At 39.7% G+C, this 18305-nt stretch overlaps 1 protein-coding gene across 2 annotated transcripts in view; it reads right to left on the bottom strand.

Moving 5' to 3' along the window:
* The window catches only part of ubr3 (ubiquitin protein ligase E3 component n-recognin 3), a 37295-nt gene extending 19251 nt beyond the window's left edge, over positions 1–18044 (bottom strand). The window contains exons 1-25 of one of the 2 annotated variants that reach the window (XM_046403332.1): positions 17378–18044; positions 16261–16400; positions 15826–15978; positions 15212–15367; positions 14454–14494; positions 14144–14210; positions 13934–14064; positions 13450–13678; positions 12608–12787; positions 11474–11607; positions 11253–11339; positions 11108–11173; positions 10905–10994; positions 10683–10811; positions 10502–10554; positions 10266–10399; positions 9263–9348; positions 9045–9186; positions 8039–8135; positions 6840–6981; positions 6399–6503; positions 6134–6304; positions 4694–4726; positions 3309–3754; positions 1971–2059 (exon numbers count right to left, since the gene is read on the bottom strand). In XM_046403332.1, coding sequence (XP_046259288.1) covers positions 1971–2059; positions 3309–3754; positions 4694–4726; positions 6134–6304; positions 6399–6503; positions 6840–6981; positions 8039–8135; positions 9045–9186; positions 9263–9348; positions 10266–10399; positions 10502–10554; positions 10683–10811; positions 10905–10994; positions 11108–11173; positions 11253–11339; positions 11474–11607; positions 12608–12787; positions 13450–13678; positions 13934–14064; positions 14144–14210; positions 14454–14494; positions 15212–15367; positions 15826–15978; positions 16261–16400; positions 17378–17811 — 3535 coding nt within the window. In that variant the 5' untranslated portion in view covers positions 17812–18044. The remainder of the gene's footprint in view (positions 1–1970; positions 2060–3308; positions 3755–4693; positions 4727–6133; positions 6305–6398; positions 6504–6839; positions 6982–8038; positions 8136–9044; positions 9187–9262; positions 9349–10265; positions 10400–10501; positions 10555–10682; positions 10812–10904; positions 10995–11107; positions 11174–11252; positions 11340–11473; positions 11608–12607; positions 12788–13449; positions 13679–13933; positions 14065–14143; positions 14211–14453; positions 14495–15211; positions 15368–15825; positions 15979–16260; positions 16401–17377) is intronic. The other variant, XM_046403333.1, reaches the window with a different exon arrangement.
* Between the last annotated feature and the right edge of the window lie 261 nt (positions 18045–18305).

Raw genomic sequence — 18305 nt, forward strand, 5'->3', positions numbered from 1 at the left:
GAATATGTTCTCAAGAGAGGTCACTGTGTTCCCGGGGAAATGAAGGATGCATTAGATGTCAACGCAACAGCTTTGGCCTCAGGCCATCCAAGCACACAGAGCAACCAATATGTGCACATGCGCAAAAGTGAACGCACACACATGCGAACAGTAAAGCAACAAGGACAAACAAATTGTTGGTGTGTCGATGTTTTATGCTTTAAGGTACATGTTGGTTTTGTAACTCTTCAAAGATAAGCCTGTTCTTAAACAATACCGGTAAGGTATACAGGTTTGAAATCATTTGTTTTGGCATATACAACATAGAATTTGGTCTGTGGCACATCACTCTGGATGATTCGCAGCAAATTACAATGAAAGCTCTTCACAGTGTAGTGTCTTTATTATGCTCAGCAGCAGGAAAAGACATGTTGCTGTTGAAAACCTGTCATTTTTTTCCCAACAAAAGAAATTCCATTCCCCTCCATTTCAGTGGGAAGGAGGCAGAAATCTCAGAAATATCCCAGAAGCTTGGTGAATAAAACTTCTGCACGACTAATTAATGAGCGGAGGCAAGTGAGACATTATTTTTGAAGTCATGTGAGAGTATGAATCCTTAACCATCAGCAAGTTTTATAATGATAAAATCAGTCCGTCACAGATTAAGTTCCTCATCAACATTTTATAACCCCCCCCCATATGAGCTGCACAAGCTATGTAAAAACATACCACAATCAGAGAGAAAAGCAGACTTGAAGAGAACTTCCTCTATTGTGTTACATTTCCTGAAGAAATACCCAATAATATAGTGAAGGCAAATTCAAAAATATCTACAAACTACAGCTGCATTGATTTGTTATAAATACTCATCTCACCATCCCATTTAAAAGCAGTACAGGTGATGCAAAGCCAAAGCCTTCAAAGCAGTGAGCTTTGAAGTAAAGCAACTAAAGTTACTGCTCAGCAGGAAATGTGCAGAAAGAGGTCAGAATACAGTCCTGCCATAATAGTCTGTCTGATCACAGCAGCCATTATTCATTCACTAACCATGCTGTGTCAGGGTGGGCCCTGGGAGTCTAGCCCGCCATTAGTGCTTTGATCCTATATGCCCTCAGCCAGAAGCCACCCACACTCCCACAGGATCTCTCTCCTCTGAATTTCTCCTAACAGGCCTGCAGAGACCACAAACACAGACTCGCCCACTGTCACCTTGCCCCGATGAAAAAGGCATTGCAATGATAGGTCTGTTTGAGCCTACAGCGCTTTTTTCAAGGGCTACAGTAGCAAGATGCCCTTCAAACAGAAAGTGCTGATATGTGTTCTGTGCTTTTGTAAGGCCTCATACACCGCTTTGAGATAATCCAAGTTTGGTTAACATGTTCTATCATGAGTGGCTAATGCAGCCGTATAACGTCAAATTGTGCACACTCGGTCGTCGCTGAAAGCTCTGTGCACATTGACAATTTTCATTCTAAACTTCATGTCAGTTTTGCTTGAATACACACAGGAGAAGGCCTTGAGTACACAAAAGACTGCCCAGACAAATTTGTTTTTCTCACCAAAATTAAACTGATAACACCTAAACAAATATTTTACTCAATATGTTTAACCAGTTGCACACAGCGCTTATTTCCAAACTGGTCTGATTAGAAGCAAATTAAAAGTTTTGGTGTGCTTGTTGAGTACCTCCACCACATACCTCACCTCAAGCATCTTATTCTCAGCTTGTCTGTGTGGCTATGCAGCATTATGTTACAGTCAAACAAATACTCTGATTTACAATTATGTTATGGTAAGAATACTAACGATTCTGTTGAGCCACATGAGCCTAACTACTTTTCTGCTTATGCAGAGCATCCTGCCATGACAGGAGGCAAAGTCTTGGCAAGCAGAATTTGGCAAGTGACAGCCATCAACGATGTGTTTCAAAAAGACCATAAAACTAATGCATAAAGTTGGCAAAAAAGACGAGCTTTGATGAGTTCTCCTACCAACATCCATGGCTGTTTCCATGAAACTCTTCTGCCTGGAGGCAAATTCAGCAAGCAGCTTCTGCTGTCTTTCTCTTGCTCTCTGACGTCTGAGGAAAGGACAGATGAAAGACAACTGGATGAAAATGCAGCAATGTCAACAACAAACCAGAATTTCACTTGAGTTCAAAGCAAAAGTGTGCATATACATGTGCGTGTAATTATACTGTAACCAACTACTGAAATGAGACGGTTTCATTTAATCTTAACTTCTACCAGTGAGACTGGGTTGAAAGAATTAAATCGTTTCCACGAGAAAAGAAACACTGAGTAAGAGAAAACATTTCTTACACTGACAACAAGCAGTGCTCCTCATACGTTCCTGACAAGTTCCTCCTACATTCACTTCACAAATGCATTACAGTATCCTGGGAATAACGTGTCATTCATGTCACCCATGTCCAACAGACTCTTCCATCTGGCATGACCTACTGATATCTTCACAGCTGCTGCCTGATTCCACCAAGACTGTGTTGTTAAAGTTGGAAATGCCGATTATTAAACTAATACGGTGGGTTGAGCCCCACTCTGCAGACTTACAGGGTGAGAGCTGACTGTAAATTAAGTCTCTAATAAGAGGACATAAACAAATGTTGACAGGAGCTTCACAGCTCAATAATTTTCACTGATGGCTTCGGGGGTGCAGACAACCAGCATGAGGAATGGGCAGCGGCTTTTCACTTCTCACTGCCACTGACCGCATTGCTGCCTAACGGTTGCCATGGAAACACCACTAGATTCTACCTTTACCTTTGTCTGTGGGGTGAAGCCGACCCCAAAAACAGGCAATTATTAAATGTTATAGCCCATTCCATCATCATTAGAGGTAGAAAATGGAAGACACAGGCTAGTGGGCGAAAGTGAGATGAAAAGCCACAACCCAGAGGTTGCCAATGGACCCCATTTTCACAGTAATATAAAAATGCACCACAGTGCTAATGGCAACACATATGATAAGTATGTTAATTATTTTTCTTTTCCAAGTTAAACAGCTGGTATATCTGTACAAGTGAATTAAAATTTTGTGAATTTAACATCTGCTGGAGCCACATATTGGTGGTGATATACAGTATACTAGCTTCCCTCCTCTCTGTTCTCCTCAAACAACCTTAATGAAATTTCTCAGTCAGAGAAGTAAGCATACAAGCCTTTGGTTTGAGCTGTTTTCATCGTGCCCTGCAGTGACTGGTGCAGCTGTTTAAAGATATATAGTGACAGTCGAAGATAACGAAGAATTATCACTTCTTTTGTTTTACACAATATTTGACTCAAATACTTTGCATTGTCCGTGCATGTTACCTCTCTTCTTTATCCATAGTTTTCTTGTCAGAAGGACTGTTCTTCTTTGGTGGAACAGGAGGACACACTTTCCCACAAATGTCCTGGATCGTACGCTTGATTTGGCAGCTGCGCGTGGCCGCCTTGGTGAGGATGCGCTCAATGGCCGTAATGCCATCTCCGTGAGCGTGACGGGTAGTGTCCATATCCTCCAGCAAGGATGCCGAGAGAGAGTTCTGCTTGGACGACAGCTTTTGGTGTAGCTTGATGAGAAGAGACAGCATACTTTCCCGGATTTCGAGGATCTCCGTCACCAGCTGAGGGGGTGTGCCTGGTGGGACCCACCGTGTTGAGGAGCTCTTGGGCCTGACAACTTGGGTGGCTTCAGTGCTGCTGCGGTTGATTATCTCCTGGAACTTCCTTCTGCGCTCCGCTACAAGGCTGAACACCTGAGCTTCACGCAGGTTCTAAGAAATCACAGAACAAAAAAAAAAAACAAAAAACATTTTTGACACTATTTTATTTCAATGAAAGTACTTATTTTTATGTGAAAGATAAACATTATCAAACATTTGTTTTGTAAGGACGAAGAAACCTCACGTCTGGCAGTGTTAATGCCATGCCCTGCAATATGGACAGACAATAAACACATTTGGTGCATAAATTAACAATGTCATACACACACACACACAAATATTCAGAGAGACAACCTTTCAAGTATCAAACCCACATCATGGTAGCAAAATATGCAAACAAACAGAAAAAAAACATTCAAATTCCACCTGCATCTGAGTGCTGTGGAAGATCTGTGTTTGAGCACAAACACCATCTCCTAAAACTGCATCACTAATAGTCTGATGGACTTTGATGAATTGGCGGGGTGCTTCATTACCATAGCCAGACGGGAACTATACACATAAAATTCTAATAAATGTCCATAATAAAATTTCAGCTGACATTTCACGAATACCTTTGCTGATAGCACTCATAACAACCATATTCCAGGGAAAATTCAAATCATCCTGATGTTAAAGCACACAAGGCATCTGAAGAATTGCCATGACCTGACCTGACAACGAAAAAAAACTTGAGCTGCAGTGTTAAATAAACATACATCATCCCAGCCCAGTCAAGGAAACATCAATCATACTGACATGCGGTTAAAAAGCATTTACCCAAACCTGCATTACACATGTAATTAGTTTCAGCAGTGAGGAGGGAGGGAAACTGCTGAAGCACAGCATTATACACATGCCTTAACACACAAAGGCAGATGTCCTTTGAAAAGCACAAAACAAACATGTGCAAAGAGACCCTTTCATAATAAAGATAAAAAGTAGACAAATACAGCTGCTAGTGGCATCAAAGCCATCAGCCTTTTTATAAAAATGGATGTAGATAGCTACCTCTCTCCAATTCCCTGTAAGACGCCTGGAGTTCTGTGGAGCAGGTAAAGCAAAATGAACAGTAATAAAGAGGATATGAAAGAGGAACATCAAAGTCCAAAAAAAGAAAAACAAAAACAAAACAAAAAAGCAAGGAAACAAAAAAAACACAATGTAAAGATGATAAACTGTATGCATGTCAGGGCAGAACTCAAAGAAAATATGAAAGAAAACCAATATTGTTGATTTCTGTTTTGTTTTTGCTGGTGTAATGAGCTTAAGTTATGATGCTATCATATTAAGTGTTGCACTTAGTATGGAAGAGTCAGGAGAGAACCAAAGTCGCAAGTATTTATCAGGGGATCATGAACATCTGTGCCAAATGTCATAGCAATATAAATTCAACACATGTTGAAACATGGATGTCAGACCAGAAATGAGTTTTTACCCAATGTGATCCTGAACTTTTTCCAACAACACTTTAGGATGTGTACTTATTGAGAACAAATCCCTGCACTGTAGGAAACTAATTAGTACTTGTTTGGTTAGTGAATTATTCAAAGCAATAGTTTGACATGCTTAGCAAAGAAACAGCTTGCCTAACTATATGTCCAAAATTTAGCAAAAAATGAAAAATCCGTCTACCCCTAAACTTACTCATTGACACATTACATCTGTTTGGTTTAATCTGTATAAAACTTCAAAGTAAAAAACTCCACTCCACTGGCTGTCCTGTGATGTCACTTCAACCTCTGATGGCAAGACCAAGCTGTTAGGCAGCAGGGGGAGGAGATGCTGTGGCAAACTTTAATTTTGTCTTTTCACAGTCTTTAAGTGTTAAGTGACACTACAGTATCTTTCGATTCAGTCAATACATACAGTGTGAAATGTGTGCTTATGAGACTGTATGTTTACAATGCTGTTGGTACTCGTGGTATTTTCTTTACTTGCTACACTGAGTCATCAGTTCAAGTTGGAACATGCCATGTGCCTTCGAACTATCCAGGGATTGGAAACCACAACTGATCAATATTACGCTGGTCCACAGATCACTGGGGGACAAAAAGACACTTAAACAAAACTGACAGCAACACAGGTCTGGCATGCTCTACGGCTCATTGAGTGTTTATAGCTAACCTTTAAACAGACAATCATTCATTAATGCAATCCAGCAGATACACCACAACACTGGCACTGAAGTATGTTTTGAGTACCTGATGGGCCAATAGTCCAATAATCATTGGCCTTTTTGCTTGGATTGCCTGAGAAAAATATCTGGGTCTTTTTAGACACTGAGCCACTAGCTTAACTCATTGCTGTTTTGTACTGGCAGGAAGCATACAGTCAGTAAGTGATTATAGTCACCAGAAGTTTCACTTCGAGTTGTTTTTATTACAGTGACATCACAGCGTAATTAACGGTATTGTTGACATATTGCCGATAGCAGAGCAACCTTTTTACCTGGCCATAAGAAGAAGCTTCAGTGCTGGTGCTGGCTGGGGTCTCTCTCTTGACTTCAGGAGCTGTCTCGGGAACCCGAACCCTAACAAAGTTAATGACGTGGTGCAGATTGGAGAGGAGGTTGGTGCCAGGGAACCAGCTGTCGTGGCAGTGCTCCTCGATGCAAGGCTCCTGAAAGCATAAGATCCTTTAAGTGACGGGTGGACACTTTTAAGTCTACACAGGGAGGAGGAGAGTGGTTGTAACTCAAACACACATATCTAACCTCATCTTCCTTGTTGTCTTGAACCTGGTTGTCCAAGCCCAGCTCGATCAGGTACAGCACCATGCACAGCACATGCTCGGACATGTTCTGATGATCCATCCATATCTAGAACATATCAAATTAATATTTTAAGCTGAAGAACACGTAAAACCTTTGGTGTAATTAGCATTTTGAATTTCCCCCTCACAACTCTGTCAATGTTCTCACAGCTAAACAACTGCTCACTTATCAATGCTTTGTCTTTTTGTTTGGGTGCTTCATTCACTCCTAGAGGTCTGTTCATTTTTGTAATGCAACTTGTAACATGTCAGCACCAATGAAGCACCAAGTCATATTACAAGTGTTCCAATTAAAGATGGCTTCTAATTTAGCTCAAGGAATAAATTGAGATGCATGGGCATTGCTGTATTATACCACAAGAATAGTTGTTGACAGGCTCACCTTGTAAAGGAGAGTGAATATCACAATGTGCAGTGTCTTGCAGTGCAATAGCTTGATTAGGCCTTTGTAACACGGATGCAGAGGAGTCCTCTCCTTGTATGGTGGCCATGGGTTGCCAGTGTGGATGCCTGACTGTTTTAAACTAGGTGACATCATCATCAACAAGAAAGGAAAAAAAAAACAGACATATCTGTAAGACAAACAACTCAGAGAGTATATCACACCCACTAGCGTAACCAGCTAGCTTACATGTAACACAAGGTGGACTTTCCATATTAAGCAAGACAATGAGAGAAATAACACTTTGATGAAGTGACACTTAATGTTGTTCAATTCACTGCACATAAGGTTTTAGTCTATGCAACAGAAGAGCCGATGGGCAGCGCAGTCGCTCACTCTATTAGTGATGATGGGATCATTGTTATATAAAACCAGGGCCAGCCTGACAGGCAATCCATCATATTCAAACAGTGTGAATGAGAAACATGAGGCGGCATCAGACTCTGAAGGTGGCAATGGCAGCTTCAATATGTTTCAAGGAGAAATAAAGTACCTTAGTTTCACCCGGTTTGTAACACCAAAACTGGCCTAGAAAAGCACATTCTGTATGTGAAAGTAGTATCCATTATCCATTCTTTCAATTACAGCTAAACCAAAGAAGTCCAGGCCAAAATCCCATTATAAAAAGGTTATCTTCCAAACTACTAATTTAAACACTGAAGCACTCAGTGAGGGACCCTTTTATTACAATTAGCATCTTCACACATTCCAGTGTCCTTCAAGAAAATTAACCCCGAGGTATCTCCTTCAGCTTCGCCAACACATTTGTCTTGGAAGACGTCTGTGCCACAATCAAACAAGAAAGATTTCCTCAATTCTATTACAATTTAGAGTGTAGTATTGATTTTTCTCGACAGCTATGTAATTGTAATCAATTTGAGCACCTGGTAGGCCTGACCTTTCTTATCATGTGCTGTCAAGTTCAGGTGAGTGAAGTGACCCTACGACACCATACAGAGCCTGATGCAGGTTGGTTTTTACACTCCCAACACAGAACAGACTGCTGTCATGTGCAGAACAATGTCATATGATGTGCAATGACAGAAATGTTTTAATGAAAATCACAGTTTTTTTTAAATACTTAAATATTACAAATGGACCTCACGCTTGGGAAAATTAAGACAACTATGTTGACTTACAATGCTGAGTATCTGTCCATTGCTGACTGGACGTCACGCCGATACACTGTTCTGAGAACAACCATGATGGGGTCAAACTCCTTCTCCCACACCTCGGCTAGATGTGAAAAAGGAGAGAGATGTTTGGTAACGTCTAATACTCACAGAGGCATTGTTTCACTTTGCTCTCATTTTGTCTTCTCTGTCTAGGTGGTGTAAGCCTGCCCCCAAGTGGCCTGTTGAGGACTCATGACACAGACTCAAGGCACTCAGGTTATATAAGCTTCATGCTCATCATTTTTGCCTCATTTCTATTCACAAATCAGAATAAAATGCATGCTCAAAAATAGATATCTATTACACAAGCAAGCTTAAGTTTAAGTTTGCTTCTATTATGTGTTAGACTAAACCCAATAAGAGCAACGCACCAAGGACTAGTTATTAATAAACTTGAAAATTTGTTGAAAGATGGATTTATAGAAAAAGGAAAACAATGCAGTGCTCTTCTTAAAGGAGAAAAATGTACTCTTTTGTACACATGCACATATTTACTTGTATTGAGGCACAAATTATGAACTTTTGCTGGATTTATTAATTATTTGTATTGACTCCAGGTTGTGAAATACAAATAAAATGCAACAAAGAAAGTACTCATGTGAGAAAGTACAGCCCAGTGATTTGCTTAATATCACATGGCACACATTGTGGGTTTTTTTTTTCCCTCAGTTGCCCCATTTTCTCTCAATCTCAAATGCTCAATCCTCTAAACACTGCAGTGCTTGTTACTGCTACTGATGGCCAGTGGAGGGCAACAGACAGACATATCCATGTCCTGACTGGAGGATCACAGTCATCCAGATACAAACCCCACTGTGGAAATGACAGCAAACTTAAAGGGGTTCAGCATCTCAGCTCATAAATTTTATCATCCAAGTGACATCATAGTGATTTTACCAGACGCTTCTGTGATACACCCAACAGCACTTTTCAAAAAGGTTAACAGGTTACTTTGCCACAAATATCCTACCTTTAGGTGTGTACATGCCCTGCTGCATGGAGCCTCCAGGCTCAAACACCGGTGCTTTGAAGTCAGCCACAGCAGAAAGCACCTCCTCAAAACTACAACTTCCTGGTACAATGCCGCTCTTTGGGTTGGGATTCTCAGGAATCTACGAAAACACTGTTAAGGAACAACATTATCATGACAGACTGAATTTAGTTCTGTTTTTAAGTACTGAAGGATACGAGGTCTAACAGCGCGCTGTGTGTGCGGTCATTCATACACAACTGCGAGACCATCTCAGCCCGAAGGATCTCATCATCCGTCATTCCTGTGAGAAGCACAACGTAAAGACAAACTGATAAAAATTATAACCATCAACACAACTCAAGAGAGGAGGTTGTTGGCAAATATTATTGTTTATATACCAAGTGACTTTTAGTCAGTTCAGGGAAGAGTCTTCTGAGACAATGGTTCATTTAAAAGAAAGCTTTAGGCTTTAGGTTATTAAGAATGATGGGTCAGTGTCATATAAACACTTTAACACTGTCATGAAGCTGGATCACAAGTTTCCTTCGATGGTTGATACCCTTTGGTTGATATCCATCGACAGGAGTGTAAGTGTGGACGTGTTATGGAATTTTTAGACAGGATTCAGAGAGCCTCTTTTTCTCTCCAGCACGAATCAAATACTTTTAAATTCAAGTTCAAATAGCATCGTCGACCACAGCAGCATTTTCATAGGTGCCGTGTAATCATCCTATTACCACTTTAGGCTGTAAAAAGCCATGATGATACATCAAAAATAACTGGGTCAAACTTGACATTTTGAACTGTCATAACAGAAACAAAAACACAAATGTTAGTACTAATGATGGATAAGCTACACACTGGCTAAATTTGTCTTGCCCCTTACAACTTGGTAAGCACAAAGCGATTCACCACTTCAGAAATCCAAGTACAGCCAAAAAAAAAAAAAAAGTTTTGAGACTAGCATTTTGGGATAGACCCACCGGATATTTTACTAAATACCCAAAAACAAAAATGATGTTGTCATATACTGTCACATAATTTCTATTTGATTTAATACTGAAGTTGCAGCTAATGATAATTTCCTGCAGCTGACCACTGAAGTGTACAGCAAACACATTATGAGCTTTATGGAAGTTAAATTTGCTGCATACTTAATATACAAGTAGATTTTTATTCCCTGTGGCTTTTGATAGCTTCCTCTATTTTACCACTTACCCAAATGAATGCGAAGGCTTGTCAATATGACCAGGAAGGTCAGTGCTCCTTCAAGCATCGGCCTCTCCTGCTCAGAGTCTAACACAGCATTCTGATGCTGAGACGCCATGGTCAAAAGATCAACCACTTTGAACCTGTGTGAGAGAAGACAGTGTATACGATGCTTCTAGTATGTGTTGACATAAAAACATAGAAACATACTATGAATGCATGTGTGTATGCATGCATGAGTGTACCTCTCAAAAACACTTGAGATAAAGTAGTCAGGGTCTAGTCTTGATGCACAAACCTGAAGGAGAAATTCAAAAGTTAATATTAACAGAAATTAATAATTAATTTAAAAATTATTGTTAAAACAACTGCAGTATATGAGTGATACTTAACAGGGAAGGCTGTTCACAATAAAGCAACACAAACCTGGAGTAGATAGATGTCTGGGTCAATCATGGAGTTGCAGAAGTGTGACTGCACATAAGTCATAGCCTGTCCCTTGATCTGCAGGCCATTCCTGACCCACATGTTGCTGTGGATTTCCGACAGGCATGCCTACAGCCAAACATGACAATATTCAAGTTAACATGCAGCTACAGACCTGTGGGGAGATGTATACATAAATACAAACAAGTCATAGCGTGATACCTGGATTTGGAGTGGATGCACCATGATCTTCATCAGCATCTCTTGGTCAGGCAGGAGGCTGTCCAGGTCCAGGCCTTGGCACTTCACAGCCTGAAAATTTTCAACCATACAATTAGCTTTAAAACTCATCAAAAAAAAAAAACACACACACACAAAAATATACTGCAGAGTCAGGTATTAAGAGATGAGAGCCACTGACATACCCTACTGAGGAACATGGCATAGTAGCGGTGCAGTGGCAGGTGAAATGTCACTTGATTTGGAGCAGGCTGTAAGACATATAAGAGCCGTGAGAAACAGGAGGAGAAAGCTTGCTTGTAAACACACTGGTTTGGCATTTTAATCTACCTCATCAATGAAGCCAATGGCATCAAACCAGATCTGCAGGGTCTCCAAGCAGTAGCGCACCACAGTTTTAGTATATTCCTGTGTCTCCTGCAGAGAGACAATGTTAAAAATTCATAAGGCATCACACAGGAAGTGTAGACAGCACTGGATGCTTGAGATGCATGTTCCATTGATCATTCATGATCATCATGTGTGTGTGAGAGTGTACAGACAAGACTTACCTTGACTTTGCAGTGTGTTAAGAGGCCCCACATTGGTTGTGCACAGGCCTCAAGTTCTGCTGCAAACGCTGCATAGTACGTCTGAGACTCAAATTCCACATGTTCATTCATCTCCCGCTTATTCAGGTTCATACCTATCACAGCAGGAAGTGATTTAAGAAGTCACCACATGTTACATGGTTTCTTAATGCTCATGAGCAAACAAGGAAAAAAAAATATGAAAACATTAAGTGTAGACCTTTTAACCTTTAAATATATTTTTTCTATGCACAAAATTCTCTTTGTATGTATGAGTGCATGTATGTGCTAGCATATTAGTAATTTCAATTCCCATGAACCAAATATGTCTAATGATAGCCAAACAAATCCATATTAAACCAGACTTTAAAGCAAAACCTAGGCAGCAGACCTGCATACAATGTAATAGCAACACTTGTGCACATAAAGTCAGCAAGAGGATACTCCAGTGCAATGTGCAGGACTTCGTGTTATTTTTAGGGCTGTGGTGGACAACACATGGCAAATGAGCAGCAGTAACCACAATTCTAACTACAAAGAGACGTACAACCCATAATCCATTTTTCCTACGAGGCATTATTATTATTACAGAACACATAAGGTCCGCCTCTGTCTGTACCCACAAAAAGTTAAAAGTGGTGAAAATCACTAGCAGACTGGCTAGCCAGTGAGACAAATGAGTTTCAGTCAATATTAACTACATCACTTTCACCACTGTTGGTTCTGTAGTCTTCCTAATTTCATATTTTCAGAGTGATACACTTCAAACGACAAACTGACTTGCAAAATCATTTCCAAATTTGGGGGGGGGGGTATTCCTATGGGATCCTATAGCAACAAGTTCAATGATCATTTGTCTCAGGAATAAAAGTTAAAAATGAATTATCTAAAGTGGATACAGCACAGCACCCAGAGTTCTGCATTCAAAGTTCGCATTTATCGAGGAAAAACTTTCCAAAATTGATGCACGAGTGACAAATTACTTTAAATGCCAACAGCTCGTCAGGTCAAAATGTCCTTTGAGTAAGCTCACTGAAGCCCCAACAGGCATGTGGAGCAATTTGTCCTGCTCAGGTTAAAAAGCTCTCTGCATTCACATATCAAACTATGACTTACCTTGGAAAAACGACACAAAGCTCATCCACAACATCAGCAATGAATGGTCCTCCAGGAACTTTTTCGCTACACTTTGGTGTGAGAGGATGTTAATAAAATCACTAACTAGCGGCCAGTAGGTGTTGTTCTTCAAAAGAGCCTCACTGCAGTTCACCACAACATGGCGACTGTTCTCTTCATCTAAAGGAGAGGAAAAAAAACAAGGCACAAGGAAATATACAGACATCAACTTAGTTATTTCAACCAACACATGAAAGACAATAACAAGTTACACAACTCAACACCTGGCTGCCAATACAACAATGTTGTCTGCACAGCATTTTAAAAAAATTTAAAAAAAAAGGGACTGCACTCAAAAATTAAAAATTCAAGCTTATTTCACTCAGAACCTGCACAATGCCAGAAAGGCCAGAGGGATGAAACATCTGTGCATGTTTTTTTTTCAGCACTGAGAATGATTAACAAATACAAAGCAAAATTAACTACTGCATTTATTCTTTAATTTCATTACTGGCTCATAAAAATAATGACATCCTGGTGTGATGTCATCTATGCCTGATGGTCCATTTTATGAGGATGAATCTTTTGAGTAGGTGCATAAGGTTCTAAGCTAAAGTTCAGTTTCACCATGCGTACTGCCAACGAAGTTAATGATCAGTCTGCAAGATCAACAATCACTTATAAAAACCTAGTCAAAATATCTCATGTGGTGCACGTAGGGTGTGGTGTGGTGATCCAGAGTGAGTATCATGTCAGGGATCTGCTTTGTTCTTCGCACACAATGTGTGAAGATCGATGAGGTGCATTCAATCAAAACAATTCGACACAACTACACAGCTTACCCTGAAGTTCACTTTTAATAAGGCAACTCTCCATCATGTAGAGGAGGACTGTGACCATGATGTCCAGCAGCTGGCACTCCTCTGTCACATGTCGAGCCAGTTCCTCATTGCTGAACAGCTGCACACTAATATGTACAATGCGGTTGGACATGGTGTCCGATTCGTGGCTTTTCATCAGTGTTTTCATGATGAATGCATAATGCTGAACAAATGTCTTCGTAAAAGTTATCTGGCGAACAGGAAGAGGAGAAAAAAAGATCAGAACACAATTAAAGGCTTACTGCAACGATGTTGTGACTTTTAAGAAGGATTCCATTTGCTTTCAAAACCTAATACATGTGACAAGGATTATTTCAGTTACCAGAGAGTCGATGCCATGACACACAAAAAACTAGATTACAACTAAAGACCAGACATGCATCTATAAGCGATAGGAATCTGTCGCATTGTTTGCAGATGAATATTAACCCTGAAGAGATAATACCTTGTAATCTTGATCTGGCAACATGTTTAGTAGGAAGGTGACCATCTTCTGAGGAAACTCATATTTTATTGTCCAAAACAGCAACTCCTCCAGAAAGCACTTATGCTTCAGAGATTCAATAATACAAGGGTCTGAGGGCAGAAAAGGCACACAATAAGGCAGGCAGTTCATGTGATGTATGGTAGTGCATTGCATTTTCTCTACATTTACCTTTGGTACTGCTGCTCAGCTTAACCCTCTTCCTCTGACCAACAGACTGTCCTGCATCTTGGTCCTCCTGGGGGGAAACCAAAACAATATGGTTTTAAACAAAACATTAAATGGCAATGAGCAAAAAAATAATTAATCAATAACCATTTGGGGAAATGTTCAATCATTTAATTACGTAAGTATCAAGTAAAAATATATCATCCCAAACATAAACTGAATACAAATCAACTTAGACTCTTTGGATTCTAAACTAAATTTAACTTGAAAAAGGTTCAAATGTGTAACGTATTCATTGTGTGATGGCACATACTTCTTTATTTGACTCATCTGGGCTCCCTGGTGCAGTGGTTCCTAAGAAAACCAAGAAAAACATTTGACACAAGTAGTCACGAGCAGCATCTTAAGCCACTGGACAAGCACATGCAGATGATGTCCGAGATGTCAGTTTGCAAAACCGACAATTTCTTCAAAACAGCAGAATTCAACATGGATTAAAAGTACTTTCTAATCCCTTCTTAATGTTGAAGGCAACATTTAATTGCTCTACAAATAAGTGCTGAGGTAGAGCAGCAACGATTTCTCAATTAACTGATAAGTCAGTCACAAGAAAATTAGTTGCCAACTATTTTGATAATTGACTAATCATTTCAGTCATTTTTCAAGCAAAAATGTCAAACATTTGTTGGTTAAATGTAAGGATTTGCTGCTTTTCTTTGTCATCTATAAACAGCAAAGCCTTTTGGTTTTGGACTGTTGGTTGGATAACAGAAGCAATCTGAAGTCGTCACTCTGGGCATTTTGATGAGAATTTTTTTTCCATTTTCTTCGAGAATTTATAGACAAAATGATTAATCAGTTAATTGTCAAGTGGTTCAACTGATAAATCGACAATGAAAATTTTGCGGTCTGTGCTCTTTGACAATTAAGTTTATTTATCTTAACCAACTGTTAAGTTACGTCAACCAAACATTGGTTACAACAAGTTCACAGGATTGTGGTGTGATGGAAGTTTAATGAAAATACATTTCATGAAAATATGTTTCATATAATATGTAATGGTTTTCTTACCCAATAGGACCATTGCTCCTGTGCCTCCTTCAGCACCGGCAGCGACATCAGCAGTAGCACCTTGGGCTTTCTCCTCCACAGACACAAGACCTGAATTCTTCAAGGCTGACAAATACTTGTCATAGTTCTTTTTAGCATACAAATTCTCTTCTTGGCCTGCAACAGTGAAGCAAAACAAAATTTACAACAATTACAGTAATGTCAAATATGAATAAAACTTGATCACAAGCAATTGTGCTTGTATTTAAAGTAGAGGACATCTGGATCAGGTATTCTGCTCCTTGTGTAATTTGAATGGATTGGATGAAAACACAAGCCAAAAGGATTTCTCCTTTCCATTACTTTATGGTTTCTCTGTGAAAATTAGATTTCAAATAGGTGCATTTTTATTTAATTTTAAGTTTTGAAAATCTTCACAGATGCTTAAATAAATCAGAATTCGTTGTTTCTCTGTGGAAAGTGATTGAAGTGTATGAGCAACAGGTGACAATGAAGAAACATCAACAAAATAACATTACTTAAGTCATTTAAAAAATATTAACCAAAACTAAGAAAAGTGCTTTGTCATTATAAACCTATAACAGCCTAACACAAACTCTAGTGCACATATTTACCCATGCTCAACTCCTTGAATGTTTGCTGATTGGTCAAGATCTTTGTCAGTACAGTCCTCATTGCTCCACCCATCTTTGTGAGCTCCTCCAGGAAGGAGATCTGGGGCTCCAGCTGCTGCAGAACTTTCTGTAGATCTCTCTCAGTTGAGGTGTCTGGTAAACCAAGATAAGAGATATAAGCCATCAGACTCGGTACATTATCAATGCAATTTTGAATGTAAACAGTTGAATAGCGTGGGTATCTGCCTTGCACAACAGATCCATGTCATGTATAAAATGTTGACATAAAAGTAAATGAAAGAGTATGGAAAACAAATAGTAGACAGTAAACAGTAGGTTTCTGAGGTTTTTCAAAGACGCAGCTTTTGCTTAAGGCCAGTGGGTCAAAGTAAATTATCTTTGGAAAGAGAATAATGGCATAATGAGTGTTCTCACCTGGTTCAATGTATCCATCTCTCAGATACTGTATGATACACAGGATAAAGCGAGGAAGAACCATCTCAGACATCAAGAGAAGGTCTCGAGGTATTGAAGGGACATTTTCCCCTGTCCTCAACCGATGCCGTCTGCAAAACCTGTCAAAAAAAAAACAAACATTGTTGGAGACCTCTCACAAACTATTTTTTTCAAATTTTGCTTGTTTTTAATAGAAGCAATATGTTATAAATGCAAGTTCAATGTTGAGTGTCATTGAGGATAAACATGGCTGAGATCAGGTGAGAATTCCAGGGAGCTCAAATGCTGGAGGTATATTTTATCTCCACACTGTGTAAACTATAGTCATCAATACTTAAAATGAATGAGACAAATCCATCAGCTGCAACAACACTCCAAATAAACATACTAAAACTGACCTGTTTATATATGTCCCTGCAATACTAGGACCAGCAAATAAAGCCGCTTGTCAATGACAATATTTGATATCACGATATTTTATTACAAATTAATCACATAAAAACCGAGACAAAAGCTTGTGTATAGCTTTTGACTCAATAGTAGATATGTTTTCTTATTTATAAACTATGATTGTATATTACGGTTTCTGAGAGGCCAAACCATCATCAAGAATGAAGATACATGATGAACACTCAGATACAGGACAGAAACATTCATCCTAGAGCAATTAAATTAAAAATATAGCTAGCACTACATTGTAATTCGGTAGTAATTGAGAACACGCTTATATCACCATAACTGAGCGCCGTGACCATGTTTAAGCAGTCGTATGCCGCTAATCTATAAAGAAATGACAGCTGCTGGTACAAAAACTACTACTGTCATTAGCAAGGCTCGCTAAGTCTCTGGGCAGAGCTGCTTAGCCAAGGGTTTCCCTTTAAACAGATGACAGAAGCACCGTAATTTAAAATTATTGCTGACTGACAGTAATTCCTAAGCATACCTCAAACAGAATTTATCTGGAAACTGTTAACCACTACACAAATCGATCATTTTTATTAGTTAAAATATCTCACTTCCCACCAAGACCTGTCAAAACAATACTGATACCGACAGTTAGCATAGCCAGCTTAGCTAGCAGCTAGCTTAGACTTACCCAGTCTCTCGCATGACATTACTGTCTCCACAGTCACAGGCCCCACCAGCCTGGCTTCTGAACATGTTGAAATCATGGCCCGTGTGGTCTCCGTTATTGAAACATTCAGCACACAATGACATGCACGGGGAGATGCCACAGCTCCGGCATCGATATGCCACGAAATTAGCCGTCCAAACCAAGCCGCACAGAGTCGCGTTGTCATAGGACCGGACCGTTTTGCAGAACTCCTCGAAAGCTTCGCCTCCTGCAATTAGACATTTACACCAGTCAAGAGCTTCTGTGTCTGCCGCTGGTTTTTCGGGATTTAGCACAACGTCGAGCAGCTCCTGAAGTTGTCGGACTCCGGAGCTATTGTCAGTCCGATTTAAGTCTGCCTTCAAGTGGGCGGCAGTAGCTTTCTTGTCCCGGCGCAGCAGTGACGCCGCCATCATGCACTCTGGCTTGTTGTCCACAAATTTATTTTTGTTGTCTTGTTTCCATGTTCTCGGGCTTTCTCGCGATGTGACCCGTTACGCGGTTGGTGACTGACGGATATTTAAAACGTAATCAACACTCACAACGTCTACAATGAGTGAAAATAAGTCCAATCTAAATATTTGATCTAATCACATGTAGCAAAGGCTAATGCGTGTAGCTTGTTCAACCAGCTCGGTTCATACACACTCACAAGTCCTGTTTTGTTTTCTCGTTTCTAGGTAACTGATTCCTCGTTCGGAAGTTTCCACCATCATAAAACTGATGACATAAATTTATTATCTTTGTGCATCAGTGCAAGACAGTGCTGTGCGGAGAAGTCCATAGCATTCATGTGTGTGGTTTTTCTTTACTAAATTATGATTAAATTGTGGAATTAAATGGAATTCTCACACTTTTATAAGACACTTTAATTTGCATATGTTTAATTTCACTTTTTATTTGTTATTGT

This window comes from Scatophagus argus, chromosome 11, assembly GCF_020382885.2.
Source record: "Scatophagus argus isolate fScaArg1 chromosome 11, fScaArg1.pri, whole genome shotgun sequence".
In the NCBI taxonomy this organism is placed as follows: domain Eukaryota; kingdom Metazoa; phylum Chordata; class Actinopteri; family Scatophagidae; genus Scatophagus; species Scatophagus argus.